The sequence below is a fragment of the Notamacropus eugenii genome, chromosome Y, assembly GCF_028372415.1.
Source record: "Notamacropus eugenii isolate mMacEug1 chromosome Y, mMacEug1.pri_v2, whole genome shotgun sequence".
Lineage (NCBI taxonomy): Eukaryota > Metazoa > Chordata > Mammalia > Diprotodontia > Macropodidae > Notamacropus > Notamacropus eugenii.
Window position 1 is genome coordinate 7,422,102 of NC_092880.1, and position 18,943 is coordinate 7,441,044.

Consider the following 18,943-nt stretch of genomic DNA (forward strand, 5'->3'; position numbering starts at 1 on the left):
AGGCCTATACTACAACAGAAGCTACTTTTCCAAGACTTCCTGAGTCCCATATGTTCATTATACATTCAAGAGTTGTCTAAGAGTTTCCCTGTCAGAACATGGAATGAAAAAGTGACTCTACTCCCGTAATGCCAGTGTGGTCCATATCACGTGTGTTCACCTAGGTAGCTCCTACCTTAACTATTGAGGGAAAAATATTATGTTCAATTATCTCTTCATTTTAATTACCACCTATTACACCATCCTAGGAACTTTCTACATTGTTATTTTCCAAGTAATTAAGATCAAAGAAAAATTATCATCTGAATGGAAGCTTCCACAGAGATTTCAGGGAAGTCCCTCTTTGATGTGGCATAAGAGAAACAAATTTCCCTTAGTATGCAGCCCAGTGGGGCATACACATTTTAGATACTCCAGATTCCCATTCCCTAGAGAAAAAAACCATAAGATTACCAATATCTTCCCCAGACTCAGGCTATGGACAGAGTATAATGTCTCATTTCTTCTTTTTTTTTTGCCTTCTTGGGGATATACTATAAAATAGAAAACATTTTCTTTTCCTATATCACACTATAAAAATTACTAAAATTGCAATATTATTTGACAGTATGTTTCTATACTAAATATGATGTGATGAATTTGTTATTATTATTGTTGTTCTGCAATCATGAAAGCACCTCTTCTCCCAGGCCCATTACTCCTAACATCTCAGATTGAAGACATACAGCATAAAAACAGAATTGTCCATACGCTGCTGGTAAGTCAATATGCGTGTCGATTTTCTCCCCTCTCCATCTCATTGCCAGGGTCTAGACACCACAATTCCCGACATAATTGAAGTCACTTATGAGTATTTATTATCTATAAGACCTCTATCACTGAACATAATTTCTGGGGAAAGGGAGTGAAGGATAACTTGAAATGGACAACTTTTCTTTAACATTAACATCAGGGTAAATATACTGAGGTTTTGTTGGGTATATATGACTGTGTTGGACTCTAAGAGACAAAGTCATTGAACATAGTACCTATCATCCAAAGGCTTACTCTCAACTTAAGAAAGTAGGAAAGGATAAAAACAATCAAATTCCATATTAGTCAACATAAAGTAAGATCTCAGAGATTGTTATAGACAAACAGTTCTATTCAGCTCAGAAAGAGTAGCTTCTTACTAAAAGGCAGGGTGTGTAAATATAAGAGGCTCAGTGCTCTATCAACTATACCACCTAGCTTCTGTATGCATTTGCATTCTCACAATAATTTTAAGTATTATAATTTTCCTGATGAACTATTATGTTGATGATATTCTTATGCGCTGCAAGAGCATTATTGCTCTCTCTTTGCCCAGTGAATAAAGCAAAATATCTCAATTCATCACTCAGCAGTAACTTCTAAATTTACTTCAGTCCCATGCCCTCATGCCATTTAAGGTTCTTCCTTCATACACCAAACTAAGGAACTGTTTCCCTCTATCTTCATATGTTTATTTCTCTATTTCCTCAAGACTCACTTCCTCTGTGAAATTGTCCTTGAATCCTTTCCCTTCCTTGTAAGTCTCCCAAGTAGAAGTAATTGCTCCTTCTCTAAATATCTCCTATTTAAGTTTTCCCGCATTTTTTCTTGACACTTTCAATATTATCACTTCTCTAAGAGTGTGCTGAGCCATATGGTATCTGCTTCTAAAAAACTAATTTATTTAATTTACAGTGTTAACATTTAAACTTTGAAAATCAGATGTTATAGATCAAATTTTATTTTGTGCGTAGTTTCTTGATTATCTAGACTTAAGAAAGCAATGGTGAAAATTTAGAATTCAAATTTAATTGAAAATGTGTCATATGTGTATATATACACACATATACACAAACGTATGTATACATACACACACATACATACATATTTTTCTTTTGGAAAGCCACCTATTAAACATGTACCAGTATACTCCTGGAAGACACAATGCATTGTGCATTCATACTCCTTATCTATACCCCCTCCACTATACACACATATTCTGTGATTTTGGGTTTTGTTTTGTTTTTTTAGTGGAAAGTCCCTGAGAACAACTCTGTCATATTTAAGTCTATTATAAGGCCACTAATGGAGTATCTTAAATATATAGGTATTTTCTACAAATCCATCCATATTTGATCTGAATGATGATCTTCACAGGTTGAGAAACTTCTCCAAGCTCACTTAGGTAATAAAATGGCATGACTAGGCAAATATGAGTATGTAAGTGTGTTTGTAATGGAAAATTCCACTTTGTTCTGTCAAATTGATATAGTGTCTAAAATATTGCCATTCATGACTTTCATTTGACTTTCATTTTCTCAGTCTTGGTTTTTATTTTTAAATTGTAAATGCTAATTAATGACAGCACAGAATGAAACTATCCACTCACATGTGTTCCTGACTTACAGAATAACTTCTTCTCCAGACAGGAAAAAAAAAAAACAACAAAACAGTGCTTCTTAAAAGATCTTAAATATGTATGGACTTGAGAGATCAGGGAGATTAATTGGAAGACCTCAAAATGGTGTGTTTGATCCTTGAGGTTGTGGTCCATGGAAAAGAAAGTGTATGGGAAGTGTCACCAAATATGAACTTCAGTTGTAATTGGGGTCTATTTCTAAAATTTTGGTCTAAGTGTCTTGCCCAATGGCCTTTGCAGAGTAAGAAATTTCTGTTAAAATAGATTATTCCTTGCTCCTTGTGATTCTAGCCTAAAGGAAATTGTTTTATTTAGAATTAAACCTCTGGAGACATAAGGTAAACAAGAAATTGATCTCATGAGTCTCACTTAATCTTTGTCAGATGGGACTTAGAAAGGGAATATGGGTCTTGTTATTCTTATTCAAAAACATAAGTTAAGTAAATAAGGTGTGGGATATCATTGGACAGTGAGAAATATAGTTGTATGAAAGAAAAGGAATTATATGAGAACATGATAGAGAATATCTGAGTGGAGATCAGCGGTGTCAGAAGAGTTAATATTGTATTCATATTTTAATATGAATCCCACCAAAAGAGGTGGGAGGTGAGGAGTTTGGGGAAAACATTACAAGCTATTCACAGAGGTTTGTAATTTATTAATGCATAAATCCAGTTACCCAAAAATCAGTTGAACCTCTCTGTGCCAAAGAATGGAGTAGCTAACAACTCCTCCATGTGTCTTAATGTTTATTTTTATTCAAAAAAAATTAGACTTCAAAAATGGGAAAATATATTCTGTATCTGATTATTATCATTATGAAAGAACATGGGATGGAAAAATGTGGGCTATTGTGACATGGTGACAGTTTGTGATGAAGAAAAAGAAAACTGAAAAGTCTGACAGGAATATATGATATGGGCAAAGGAGATTACAAAGCTTTCAGATGAATCAAATGAAGATAGTATCTCAAGCAATAAAAATCTGCTGACAATTCTGACCCATGAAGAATATGATTCTTGAAATAAAAGAAGCAATTAGGAGAAAAAATTGAGTTGTAAAAAGATCCATGTGGATGCACAAGGAGATCATCAAAACTCTTAACTTAGAAGGAAAAATGTAATAGAAGATTGAAGTGAAGAATAGTAGACTCTTCTGAGAAGTATCAAAAATGCTAAAGCTCAGGATAAGGTAAAGCCTATATGAAAAGCTGATGATTATGTAAAAACATTTTGGGAAAAATAGAACAATCAGAGACAGCATAGTGCCACCAATCTTACAGAACATATTAGAATTGTGAGAATTTTAAAACTTTATTTTTCTTCTAGTTTTCCAATAATGCATGAATTTTGGGGTGAATCATGAGACACCAAATATATCCAGAAGGATATTGATAGTGCCAAATATACAATGATATAAGAAGAAATGTTGCAGTTGACCTTGATGACTTACAAGTCACATAGTCTAGAAGAACTATATCTATAGAATACGAAAGATCCAGTGAATGTGACTGAAAATGTATTTTCCATAAACTGAACAAACATAAAGAAAATAAAGATAAGATCACACATATTTAACTTTATTTCATAGAAAAGGTATGTTAAATTTATTTCATTTTTTTAAAACAGGATCCCTAATCCAATGAGAAACAATATGATGTATTGGATCAAAGAATCAATTTATGTTCTATCGCTAGAATGTACAAACTATATGAACATGGACAAGTCACTCACTCTCACGTTGTCTGAACGAGACTTTGCAAGAGTATAAGTTCCAGAAGAGTTACTCATCTACATTTGCAAAGAGAATTTCGATACCCAGAAACAGCTGGTGAACGATGGGCCTAAATTGGTAATTTAAGAGAATATTTAATGTTTAGATACTGGATTTACCAGAATATTTGATAAAATATTCCATCCTGTTAATGTAGAAGAAGAAAGATATAATTTAGATGATAATATAGTATAGTAAATTCAGAACAGCTTGAATCTAAGACCCAAAGAGAGGTCATTAGTGAATTCTTGTCAGTTTGAAAGGAGATCTCCAGTGTAATGCCAAAGTTTTATATGCTCCTTGTTATGATATTAAACATGTTTATCAATGACTTAGACACAAGGCATAGATAGTCTGATTATCAAGTTTGAATATAATATGGAAAATAAAATGGAAAAGACATTTATTAAGCATTGACAATGTGTTAGTCACTGTACTAAATTCTTGACAAATATTTCATTTTATCCACAAAGCAGTAAGAAAATATTAGCATATTGAGAACAAATTATCAGGATTCAACAATATTCTTGATAAGCTAAAGGTTTAGTCTACAACTTTTGGGATAGGTATTAATAAGAATAAATATACCTATCCTTGAGTTCCACAATTACAAGAAAAAATTCACATAACTAGGTATGAGTTTATACAAAAAAAAAGAAAGCTCAGGAGATTTTAGTGAACCCAAATCTTTATGGGGCATATATATATATATATATGTATGTATGTATGTATGTATGTGTGTATGTGTGTATAGATATGGATATATGTGTGTATACAACAAAAAGAGAATTATATGCATGTGCGTGTATGTGTATGTATATATATATATATATATATATATTCAGAAAAATGAAATTATCTTGATGTCAAAATGTAGAGAGTCACTGTGTCCTTTAAGGAGGGCATGTTCAGGTTCAGTCGTGTCCAATTTTTATGACTCCATTGAATTTTTCTTGGGAAAGGTATTGGAGTGTTTTGTCATTTCATTTTTGAACACATTTTACAGAAGAAACTGAGACAAACAGGATTAAATGACGTGCCCAGTTTCACAAAGTTAGTAAGTGTCTGAGACAAGTTGTGAACTCAGAAAGATGAGTTTTTTTTTTTAACTCCAGGCCTAGCATTTCATCTACTACACTTCATTGCTGCTCAAGGAAGGTTATGGATCTTTTGTACTCTTCTCCAGTAGGACTGTGGGTAGAACTTTATTTTCAGTTTTGAGTGTTACTTGTTACAACGTGTATCAGTTTTCAAATAGTGTATCAGATGATGACCTAGATATATATATATATAAAAAAACCTCAAAGTTATGTCTACTGATGACCAGGGGAAGTAACTGGATGCTGTCTTAGAGATGCAGACATAAGAGGGAAGAACGATTTGAAAGTACATCAAGATATTCAGTCAATCAATAAAAAATCATTCAACCACTACTATTAATCAAAGACTATGCTGTGTGCTGTGTGTATGCAGATCACAACAAGCAAATAAAAAATAAAACATTCCTTGACATAAATGAGCTTGTCTTCTATTGGGGAATATAATATTCAAGTACATTTTTACAAAAATAATGCAAAATCAATGCACTTTTGTCATGGGCAGAGCATATAAAAAGGATTCGAGAAAAGAGATGGAATTGCTCTGTGAAGAACATTAGGAAGGCAAGTTTAATTGGACAATGGAGTACATGAAGAGGAACATTTTCAATAAAGCTAGAGACTTATATTAGAGTCTGATTAGAAACATATTTAAATACCAAAATAAGAACTTTGAATTAGTGTTCAAATACAGTGAAATCTATGCAGGTTAGGGAGACACAAGTTCAGATATATGCTTTAGGAAAATTATATGGCTGATATGGGAGAGGCATTAGTTCCAGAAAAGAATGCAAGAAGTGATAAGAGAAATTCAAAGAGGAAAATGTGAGTTTAATCTGTATTTGGGGATTCATTCCTATTAAGCTATCCAAGACAAATAGGATGGTGCCAGAAAAAGTGAGTCCCCTGGGCTCTCCTAGAAAGTCTTCAAACGAAGGCTACGTCAGAAATTGTCATCTTTGAATCCCGATTTTCTTCAAATCCCTACTATAATCCCACATTCTACAGGAAGTCTTTGTCAATCCAAATCAATTTTAGTGTCATCATTTTAGTGTTTATTTGTTCAATTTTTTTTGTGTATAGCTTATTTATACATAACCGTTTACATGTTTTCACTCCTTTTAGATTGTCTTTTGCCTTTTTGTGTGTCTTCAGCACTTAGCACAGTACCTGGCATATAGGAAATAGCTAATAAATGTTTGTTGGACTGACCACTGATTGATATTGTAGTGATACTCTCTTTTCAATTTTGGACTATATAGCCACTGAGATCTCTTCCAACTGGCCTAAAATTCTGGTATTCTGTGATTTTTTCTGGTAGGAACCATGGGGAGTGCTGACCGAAATAAGAGTGATGTCATCTTCATCCTTTTAGGGTTCTCTGATTACCCAGAGCTCCAGATCCCTTTGTTCCTGGTATTCCTGGTGATATATATGATTACTGTAGTGGGAAACTTGGGCATGATTGTGATCATCAGGATTAACCCCAAACTCCACACCCCCATGTACCTTTTCCTTAGTCACTTATCTTTATTAGATTTCTGTTACTCTACTGTAATTACACCCAAATTGTTACAAATCTTGCTTGTGGAAAACAGAAGTATCTCTTTTGCTTCCTGCATTACACAATATTCTTTTGCTGCCATCTGTGTGGTCACAGAGGCCTTCTTACTAGCAGCGATGGCCTATGACCGCTTCGTGGCAATTTGCAATCCCTCATTATATGTAGTTGTCATGTCCCCAAAACGGTGTGCCCTATTGCTCATAGCGGTGTACACATGGGGCATAATTTCTTCTAGCATATTCATCTACTCACTACTTATATTGTCATTTTCCAGTACCAATGTCATTAATAATTTTCTCTGCGAGTATTCTGCCATCTTTTCTGCCTCCATCTCTGATAAGCATGTTACGGAGATGATCTTTTTTATCCTTGCTAATTTTAATACATTTTTCACCCTCATTATTGTATTCACATCCTATCTTTTTATTTTTGTCACTGTCCTGAAGATGCATTCAACTAGTGGGAGACATAAAGCCTTCTCTACTTGTGCTTCCCACCTGACAGGTGTTACCATCTTCTTTGGAATCATCCTCTTCCTCTACTGTGTTCCCAGTTCCAAAAGCTCATGGCTTCTAGTAAGAGTAAACACTGTGCTTTATACAGTGGTGATCCCCATGCTGAACTCTTTAATATACAGTTTGAGGAATAAAGATGTGAAAGAAACTATCAGGAAATTAATAGAACTGCCATCTAGATGGCCCAGTGGATAGACTGTGTGGCCCTTGAGTTACTCAGCTCAAATTTGGCCTCAGAGATTTACTATCTGTGTGACCTTGGGCAAGTCACTTACCTCTATTTTCTTCAGTTTCATCATCTGTAAAATGAGCTGGAAAAGGAAATAGGAAACTACTCCAGTGTCTTTGCCAAGCAAACCCAAATGCAGTCAAGAAGAGTCACACATGACTCCTTAACAAAACAGAAAACAAAATATTCTCTCACGAAAATTTCTGGTACTTTTGATTCATCTTCTGGTTGTCACAATCTGGGAAAATTAGTTGGAGTATTTACTTAATGTATTCATTACTTTAGAGTGATGTAGTATTTTTCTAGTATACAATATTTGATTGCTACATGTATCCATAAGAGTTCTATGAGCCTATATATAAATGAAGAAGCAATATTGTTTAATGTGAAAATAATTACTTCAGAGAAAGAAAAACAAAACAGAAACAATCAAATACCACCACCACCCCCCCAACAAAACAAAAACTCTTATACATAACTTAATGGGACAAAACCAGCCTCATACCAAAAGCGATCTTCTATAATTTGGTGGTAAAATAAATTTACTCATTTCACCGAATTGGATATCTATTTTCTTTCCTGCAACCGTCTCTTCTCACTAAAATATGATGAGAAAGGATAAAAAAAGAGGTGAAATCTTTGTACAAGGAGTTTGATTAGTACTTAGAAACACTCATTTGATCATCAACCATTGACGGTGTTGAAATAGACTCAGAGTTGACTAAATATTCCAGCAGTGAATCAAGATGACTCATTTCATTGTTGTGTAACATACTCTTAGAAATGAATACTGTGTATTGGTAGTATGGAAACAAAACAGAAGTGCTTCGTACATTTCTCTTTTGATACAAATATTGAAGTCTTAGAAATTAAACTCCTTTATTTAAAGAAAATAAACCACATTTTCTTTTTTCCTTTTCCTGGAGTTCTCAAACATTTTGTCCCAGGACCCCTTCATAGTCGTAAAAGGCAAGGAACCCCCAAAAAGTTTTGTTTCTCTGATATATAGCTATAATCATCTACTATTTTGAAAAAAATTAAAATACCATAGTATCAGTATGATTTCATAATGGTTTTTTGTCTTAAGTATCCCATGAAATTACCCCATTACTTTCCTATAGTTTCGGCTACCTGAACTAAAATCCCATCTTTTTACAGGAAGCCTTTTCTCTGCTAGCTAAAGAGCTAGACAGACAGAGATATAAAGATATATGCCTGTCTGTGTACATATAAATATATGCATATCAATATATGCATATATACACACGCATGTCTACATATACATGTGCATAGCTGTGCATATGTATGTACGCAGTGTATATATGTGTATATATATATGTATGTACATATATATGTGCTTATGTGCATGTGTATATCTATATCTGTATAGCCTTCCACATTAAATTTTAAGCTCTTTGAGGACAATAAGTGTCCTTTGCCTCTGTTTGTACATACAGAATTTAAAACAGCTCTTGCCAAATAGCAAATACTTACAAATGTTTATTAAGTGAGAGTGAGTGAAAGGGTTTCAGGGACCATGAGATCTCTTTGGCCAACACTCTGAAAGTTACTTCTTTAAAATTTTCTCACTTCTCTCCCTCTTTCAAGGATAAAATAACTGACAATCATTATTTTATTCTAAACAATGATAAAATTCTACACTAGGTCTTGAGTACCTATGAAGTAGCCTAGTTTCAAGGCTAAGGTGCATATAAACTACATATGGTTCGTTAGAGCAATAAATCAAGTCAATGCCAACGTATTCAGTACCTATTTACCTAGTATTCTGTTAATCTTTGGTCTAAGAAGAAAGACAAAAGTAGTCCTTGCCAACAAGAAACTAGCAATCTAAGTGGAGATGCAAACATCTATGTACAGAAGAGATATATACAGACTACTAATATGAAAATATCCAGAGATTATTTTATAGCAGCTGCTACCATTCAAACTGATCAATATGCAGACTTGCAAGAGGCAAAATCCAGTTCATTATAAGCTTCAGCATAGGCCTAGAGTTCTTAATTAACTCTGAGCAATGAAACAAGATTATTTCAAACCTTATCTATTCTCCAATTACATCATAGAAAGAAAATTTTAAAAAAAGAAGATATGGTTTTGGATTGTAGCTACCAGAAAAAGGTAGGAATTTAAGACCACTGGAAGGAGAAAATAAAGATCTACATTTCAAAAGATATACCTGAGAGATTTTCATTTAAAAAAAGTGAAGAAAAAAAAGTCTCATCAGATCTAATAAGTCCATAAACAACTAAGAAGGGAAAATTCTGGGATTTACAACAGCGAGATAGATATCATAAATTATTTTACCCTTTCTATTTTTTAATCTCAATCAAAATAAGTACAAATCATAGCTATTTTAGCAATCTTAAGAAAATCATTAGCCAACTATATGACTTAAAGTCACCCTACTGGTCCCGAATGATAATGAAAGAAAGGAACATTTAAAAAATCCTTTTAGATAATGCATGTGAGATTATATCAGAAGGAAGACACCCATGTTATGTGGAGTGGCAAGGGAAGTCTTACTGCAAGTAGTGGAATTTTAGCTGAGACCTGAAGAAAACCATGGGAGGCAGGAGACAGAAACAAGGATTAGAGAGAGAATCCTGGGCATGAGAGGAAATCAGTGAAAATTCACAGAGAAGGGAGTTGAAAAATCTTCAAAAACAGCAAAACAGTTAGAATCATTAGATCATAGAGTTTGTGGAAAAGAACAAGATAAGGAAAATGGAAATGTAAGGAGGAGAGGGTTGATGAAGAGCTTTCAAATGTAATCAAAGGTTTTCATATTTGAAACTGGTGGAAATCAGGAATTAACAAAGTTTATTGAATAAAGGAATGGTCAGACCTACACTTTAGCAAGATCGTCTTCATAGCTCAGAGTAGGATGGATTGGAGTATTTAGAAGCTTGAGGCAGGATGATCATCCAGAGGAATGTCGCAACAACCCAAGTGTAAAGTGATAAGAACTGAAACTAGAATGATATCATCGTGAGAGCAGAGAATATGTATCAAACATATGCTGGGGGGCGGAGCCAAGATGGCAGAGTAGAAAGACGCACATATGCTACCTCCAAACCCACTGCCCATAAAATATCTGTAAAAAAAAAAGAACCACTGGCGAATTCTGGAGCAGCAGAAGCCACAGAACAATCTCTGGAGATTTCTGCTCCAGAGAGCCTGAAAACCTCTCGCAAAAAGTCCCTCACACCCTGGACCCAGAGCAGAGCCCAACCCTGCCTCGGCGGCGCAGAGCCGAAAAGAGGGGATCCGAGCGGGCTTCAGGGACGGAATCTCCAGCGGCCACGTGGGTCCCTCCACCCACAGGTGATGGGGGTCGGTGAGGGGGTCTCTTTGGTGGGTCGAGAAGGGTGTGGGGTGCCCCCATAACTCAGCCCCCCTCGGGAGGCAGCAGCGGAGGCGGGAGCAGACAGGGGCTCCCCAAGCAGGCAGGATCCCAGATCCATTGTTGAAGGTCTCTGCATAAACCCCCTGAGGGAACTGAGCCCTGGAGGTGGCCCTGCCCCCACCTGAGCACCTGAAATTAATCTCAAATTATAATCTTTACTGACACTACTACTTTGAGGGTGGTGGTGGGAGGGAAAGAAAGAAAAATAAATAAAAAGCAAGAGTGAGAGAATGGGAAAGCATGAACGATAGTAACATGTGATATCAGCATAATCACTAAAATTCTAATCATTTAAATAATTAAATACTTTTACAGATGGAACTAAAATCAAGGAAAGTGAAGTCCCCATGCTCCAGGCATAATACGGAAATAAAAATCTTCCCCACGTGCTATAGCCACCTCTGCAATTACCTTCTCAGCAGAGATATGAGCCAGTGTCATTTCTTAATGCCTACCTGAATGCTACATTCCACAAAATTCTATGGGCTATTACTTCCACAGAGAAATTGACATGTTTCTTTCGGCACCACTTTTGGAGATAAAAACTAATATCTACTGGAATTTTATTTTTTGCCTAAATTCATGTAGGTAGAAGAGGCTGGAATGTGGAAGTCATATGTTAGTCCTATATGTTTAGTAATGGAACTTACCCTCCTGGTAGTAAAGATTTAGAGAAGTAATGCCGGGGAATTCAGGTTAACTGTCAAAAATGATGGGGTTGCTTGCTTTAAGTCAAGTGAAGTAATACACGAACCTTTTTTTAAATCCCTACTATATGGCACAGTAGCTGTGCAAAATGTTGGGGATACAGAGAAAGTTAAAATATAATGATTCCTCTGGTCAAGGAGATCATAGTTTAGTGGGGAAGACAACGAACAAACAAGTAGACAAATAAGATAGGGTAAACTAGGTACAATTTAGAGCGAAAGCAGTAAGATTAAGGGAGACTAGGAAAGGTTTTCCAGAAGGCTGGAGTATAGCTATGACACCAGAGAAGCCAGGGGGCCTAGATAGGAAGGAGAAAATTCTAGACTTTATTGTTCATTCGTGTGTTCATTCACTTATTTTTTGTTTTTACTTATATATTTATTAATTTATTTATTCACTTATTTTTAACTATGTATTGGTCTATGTTTGTGTAATTTTTTTCTATGCTCTGCTTTGTAAAGATTTCCTGCTAGGACATGAAGAACAGTCCAATTCCACTCTTCAATTCCAAACTTAGTCATCCAGGTTCCTGGGAACATAGGACTGTTCTAATACTAACCGCATATTTATCTAATCTATATATCTATTACTAGCTACATATGTATATATATGTGTGTGTGTGTGTGTGTGTGTGTGTGTGTGTATATATACATACATATATATGATAGAGATAGATATAGATCCATTTCTTTGATTATTTAATTCACTTCTATCACCTCATCAACTTCAGTGCTTTCTACATTTATTTGTTTCAAAAGTAGAATTGACTCCAGTGATAAGGTGAATGCAGTAAATATCTGAGCTGAAATTTCCACTGAGAATTCAAGGAAATCCCTTTCTGAAAAAGTAACACAGGAAATTCTGGGTTTCCACTAATGAACTGTTTTGAAGACTGGGAAAAGACTCAGAGAAGATTCCCTGGGGCCGGGTTCTCCAGGGTACTCAGGCAAACTTTGGATAACTTTCTCCATTCCCTGATTTAGCTCCTAGACACAGTAAAATTGCTTGTTTTGTTCCCTTTCCTCTTTTTGTCTTAAACTATGAAATGGGGAACAATTTCCTCTCCTGTACCACTGTATGAAAATTACCATAGTTTGAGGTTCTTAGACTGTGCATGCATACTGATAGCCTCAATCTAGACTGATACTCTTTTCTCAGGGGTTTTACCACTATGGAAACAATAATTTACCAGGCCCATTACTGCCAGCAATTAGTATCTAAAAAATAAGGTGTACAGAAGCATCCATTTTTTGGTGAGTATATGGGCTTGAATATTAAGTACATATATGAGTGTCTGGGGCTAGACACAAGAGATTCATTCAGGAATTCAAATCAATTCACATATAATTTAATATTTGTAAGTCACCAATAACTAAAAGGAGGAACTGGGATTTAAACAGAATTTGGGCAAAGGGGAGGAAGTCTTTAAATGCAGATGGGAGGGGTGACTTTTTAGGTAAGAAGATGCAATTGCAAACTACTCCATTTAAGACTTTTCTTTCTAGGAATTTATTTAACTTAAGGAGTAAGAGAGGTGGAAGTTCTAATTTCTGTTGACCGCTGAGAGCACAAAGCTTAATCAGGAAGTATTTTCTGGGACTTATCAAAAAGAGCTACGCTTTTCACAACAAATCTGTAAAGACTGGCCATGTGTCATGAAATCTGATACAAACCGAATAGCAGAGCTAGAAGGGATTATTGAGGAAATCCTTCTCCTACAGGTCCTACAGTCTTTCTGGAGAGTAATTCCTTCCACCTTGGTCCCTTTGAGTAGAGGTCAATAATTTAAGAGGCAAGTCTAAAAGATCAATCAACTAGTCAATACATACTTATTAAGTACCTACATTGTGTTAGGCATTATGTTAAATGGTGGGAATACAAAACGAAGCAAAAGATAGTCCCTATCCTTAAGGAATTTACTATCTCATGGGGGAGACAAAAAATACCAAACATATACCAACAAGCTATATATACACAGGATGAATAGAAAATCACTAATAGAGGGAAGGCACTGGAAATAAGATAAAATAGCTAATTAACATTAGCTAAGTGGCAATTGCCTAGTGGCTAGCAATTTCTCGGAACAAAGGGAGCTACATTCATAGATCACAACATTTTGAAACAGACTTAGAACAACAATACAGGAGGCAGATTAGTTGAGGCTACTAAGGTACTTTATTTGTTGGGTTGGGTAATAGGAACAGAATGTCAGTTGAGAGAATGTCTTAATCTTGGGGTGGCAACTCTTTATTTGCGTCTGGAGTTTCTCTATGGTTAATCTCATCAAAATATGAAGGTCAGACAGGAAGTTTGCAAGACACTGGAGAACTCCTTGAGGATGGAAACAAAGGACATTTCATGTTGTTGAATAAAATACAGATAGGGTTTCAACTTATGCCATTCTGTGACTTCCTTTCTTTGATATCTTAGGTTACTTTTTCTTAGGGAGAAGTCATTCTCCCATATGCACAGAGTATAGGTTGTACCTATTTCCCTCCAAGGACTACAGAATATAGAACACAGAATAATGGAAAGATTTATAGATCATGAAATATTAGAAGGAGAAGGATTCTTTGTAAATGACATGTCAGACTGATGACCCTACACCAACAAAGATGATTGTCCTCCATTTACACATTTTAAAATCCATTCTTTCTGTTCGGGTTCACTTCCCCCATCAAACCTCCCCTGACCACATGTAGAGATCTCTCATTACCATGTGATAGTGACTATTTAAAAAAAATCCTTGGATAAAAGCAAAGATTACATGCTTGTCACATTTCCAGGGTCTGCAAATAAATTTTGGATATTGGTTGTGAGAAAAAGGAATTAAAAAAAAAAAAAAAACACAGCCTGCCAGAACAATGGTCCAAAATATTTTTTATAATAAAAAATATAATTTTCATTTTTAAGTCCTGCAAATCAACTTTATAAATACAAAAGAGATTAATGGCTAAGAACTGTTTCCCGATGAAGTGGGAATGGTTGGTTTGGGTCAGAGTTTTCAAATCTAAAGAGAACAAATTATATTTTCTTACAGTGTATGAGATGGAATGGAGTAATGAAAGATGAGACAGGAAGATCAATTAGGAGATAGCTTTAGTAGTCTATTCAAGGAGTGATAAAGACCTTAACCTAAGTTGTTAGCTATCTGAGTGAAGGTAAAGAGGTCTTTTTGTGAGATGTTGTGGGGGTAAAGAATCTATATATACAATGTGTATGTGTATAATAGTTATATATGTACATATATACACATACATAGTCATTTATACACGTGTACAACAGGAATACACATGCAAAGCTATGTATGTATGTACATGTATACATATATAAGTGAAATGGGAAACAATTGAATTTATTATTTCTTGTTCTAGATTCAAGAGAAGATCACTGAATGTAGCTGATCAGAGTGAATTACTTTACTAGACTTACATTTCAGGAAACTGTGGTAGCTGTGTGAATTGCATTAGAGTGGGACCAAGCTTGAGATAAAGAGATCAAATAAAAAGGTAATGAAATAATGTTGGTCACAGGTGATGGAATGGTGGATAAGTGATTAGAAAGGATAAATGCAAGAAGTTTCATGGAGGTAGAACTGTCAAGTTAACTCAACTAGATGAACTAGATCCTAATGTACTAAGAAAAGAAATATAAGCTTGCCGAATCTTTTGCAGTAATCTTTGAAAGATCCGAGAGAAGAGGGGAGACGCTGCACAATCAGAGAAAGGTAAACTCCAGAATTATTTCCAGAAGAGAAAAGAAATTGCAACCATATAGGTCAGTGAGATTGTCTTAATTCCCTATATGAAGAAATTTTAAAAAATTAAATCTCTGGTTAGCAAACACACATATGAACAAGGAAAGGATAATCACAAAAAACTGGGGTACTTAAATGAAAAAGAAAAAGATCAGGAATTTTTATTTTCTTTTTGATGAAATTTCTAATTTGCTTAGCATCAACATAGTTTATTTGATAAAAAACCCGAGTTAACATTTGGCTTATACCATATACTTGATGTATGACCATGGACAAAGCAGTGTATTATTTCATTGTGCATACAATTCTACAAGGTTTTAGGTAAGGCAAATAAAGAATTCCCTACACAAATTGCAATTATTTCATAAGGTGATGAGTGTTAAGTTCCCCAAAATCTCGTGCCTGGCATGAGATCTTTCTTTCAGGAGCGAATGAATGAGGCAGGAGCAAGGATGGTATGCACTCCATTTATTCTCAGCTAGCTCAGAGTATGTATAGGCATTCTACTTCATTCAAGCAAGAAGTTTGTAAACAATGTGTGCTGAGCATATGTGCTTGGCTGTTGTTGTTCTTGCTCAAGATAATTGTGAAGGTCAGTAATTGCGTAGGGGTGGTCCATCTCTTAAATCATGCAAGGACATGAAGTCTCAAAGAGATTTCTCCTGAGGGCATCATGACCCTGATAACCAGAGAGTTCCAGACCCCTTACAGATGAGGAGCAATTAATTGGTTGAGATGAAATTGCCTTAGATATGATTTATGTAGATTTTAGATAAACCATCTTAAGCAATTTCTACTGAAAATAGGGTGATGTAAGTTGAATGATAGTAAAATTGTGTGAATTCAGAACTACTTGAGAGCTAGATCTAAGTATCATTTATCTAATTATCTAAGTATTACTTATCTAATAGTTTCCTATTTTCTAGAAAGTCTAAACCATGACTCCAGAGGAGTCATCTAGGGAGCTTTAGTGGCCAAATCATGATTTTATACATTGGTTGGGAGAACAAAAAAACAAAACAAAACAAACAAACAAACAAAAAAACCTTAATAGTCCAGAGCAATGGTTCAAAATATATAGGATGGAATTTAAAAGACAAGTATCAATTCTTGCTCTGAGGTCCAACAAATCAATTTTACAAGCACAAGAACAGGGAGATAAGTATTGTTTTATCTGGGTAAAACAAAAATGATCTAGAGGATTAAACATTTATGATGAATTATGAATACTCCAAGGAATTCAAGAAGTCTTAGGAGTTTTTAGTACAATTAAGATAACACATCACCCCTCTATGAGGAGGTGACAGAAATATAATAATATTTACAAATAATTTTAACATTTATAAGTATTATATTTATATGTTATAAAAATGTTATTTACAGAAATAGTAGATATTTCTTGTAAAAGTTCACAATTAGTATTATACTCAGTTCTGGGAGCTCTTATGATGGTTCTAATTGATATCAAATAAAGATCAGTTGAAGTTAAGGGGGAAGCTTATGTCGGAGAACAGAATAATTACTGAGGAACTGAGAAAAGCCTGATAGTAACATTCTGGTATTTGAAAACTGTCTAGTAAATCAATCAGCCAATTCCAAAGCATTAGTTTAATGCCACATATTTGCTAGGGATTCTGCCAGGTGCCACCGTTACAAAGACAACAGTCTTCTTTAACTTACCATGTATGGGGCAGACAATGGGAAATATTTCTATGAATGATATTTAGGGGGAAAATATAGAATGAATAGAAGGTAATTGGGTTGGGAAGACAAGAAATTTAAGGGACTGATAAGGGTAGAATTAAGGAAGTATGTTCAAATTACAAAAGCAAATAAAAAACCAAAACAAACAACAACAAAAACAAACAAACTTGGGATTCTTATAGACCAGAAGAGAGAGTACACTGTAGTTGGAGTGGGTGTGGAGTACACGTGGGAAGGTATACAATACAAATTAGATGAAGAGGGATGTGTGAGAAATGGCAGGCAAGCTATTTCCATTAAACAACATAGGGCAAGAAGAGAAATAATGCACATTAAAGCTGGAAAAGTAGATGAGACTCAAAGCTGTGAACATCCTCAAATGCCAAACATGGGAGTTTGTATTTGGTGCTGGAGAGAAAAAAGGAAATCATTAAAGTTTGTGGAGGAGTGACACAGTCTGATTCAAGCTTTACGCCAATCAATGTGGCAGCTGTGAGAGAGGGATTAATCCCTCAGAAGAAGGGAGGGCCAACAGATAGACATCGCAAAGATATCAAATTTAATTTTGATGGAAATTTCAATTTCAATCCACTTAGAGGTATTCAATTTGAATTAATTTCCTTGAAACGAAGTGTCTTAAAGTAAGGATTGTAACTAATTATAGGATTAATTGTACGAGGGCTTCAATCTGAGTCATGTGTTGAAGTATATAGCCATAGATTTTTTTTCCTACTTTTGATAGGCTGCGATTCTATGACTTTGAAATTCTCTCCAAAAGGACCCATAGTGAGTGCTAAATGCAATCAGAGTGCCACGGTCATGTTCATCCTCTTAGGATTCTCTGATTACCCAGATCTCCAAGTGCCCCTTTTCCTGCTGTTCCTGACCATCTATGTGCTGACTATGATTGTGATCATCAGATGCAAACCAAAACTCCACACCCCTATGTGATTTTTCCTCAGTCACTTATCCTTTGTGGATTTCTGTTACTCCACTATAATTACACCCAAAGTGTTAGAAATCTTAGTTGTGGAAGACAGAACTATCTCATTCTTGGGCTGCATCATGCAGTTTTCCTTTGCTGTCACCTGTGTGGTGACAGAGATGTTCATGTTGGCAGTGATGGCTTATGGTAGATTTGTAGCCATTTGCAATCCCTTACTATATACAGTCACCATGTCCCAGAAACTTTGTGCCCTTCTGATCACCATATCATATTCATGGGGCCTAATTTCTTGTGTGATCTTTATCTACTCTCTCCTTATCTTGTCTTTTTGTGGAGTTAACATCATTAATAATTTTCTCTGAATATTCTGCCATCCTTTCTGCCTCCTTCTCTGATAAACACTTAACTGAGCTAATTCTATTTAGTCTTTCAAATTTTAATACCTTTTGCACACTCACAGTTATACTTACTTCCTATCTCTTTATTTGTCTAACTGTCATGAAGATGCCTTCAACCAGTGGGGGACGTAAAACCTTCTCCACCTGTGCCTCTCACTTGACAGCTGTAACCATCTTCTTTGGGATTATCCTCTGCCTCTATTGTGTGCCCAGTTCAAAAAGCTCATGGCTCATGATCAGAATAAGCAGTGTTTCTTACACAGTGGGGATTCTCATGTTGAACCCATTAATATGCAGTCTCAGGAACAAAGATGTGAAGGAAGCATTCAGGAAATTAATGAATATCAAAGTATTTTCTCACTAGAATTTCTGTATGGGTTATATCTCTACTAGT

At 35.2% G+C, this 18,943-nt stretch overlaps 1 protein-coding gene and 1 pseudogene across 1 annotated transcript; both read left to right on the plus strand.

Moving 5' to 3' along the window:
- The first annotated feature begins 6,598 nt into the window (after positions 1-6,598).
- On the plus strand, positions 6,599-7,575 carry LOC140516535 (olfactory receptor 5D13-like). The gene has a single exon (XM_072627488.1). The coding sequence runs from the start codon at positions 6,628-6,630 to the stop codon at positions 7,573-7,575; it is 948 nt and encodes a 315-aa protein (XP_072483589.1). The 5' UTR covers positions 6,599-6,627.
- Positions 7,576-17,958: 10,383 nt separating this feature from the next.
- On the plus strand, positions 17,959-18,913 carry LOC140516761 (olfactory receptor 1165-like; annotated as a pseudogene).
- The last annotated feature ends 30 nt before the right edge of the window (positions 18,914-18,943 follow it).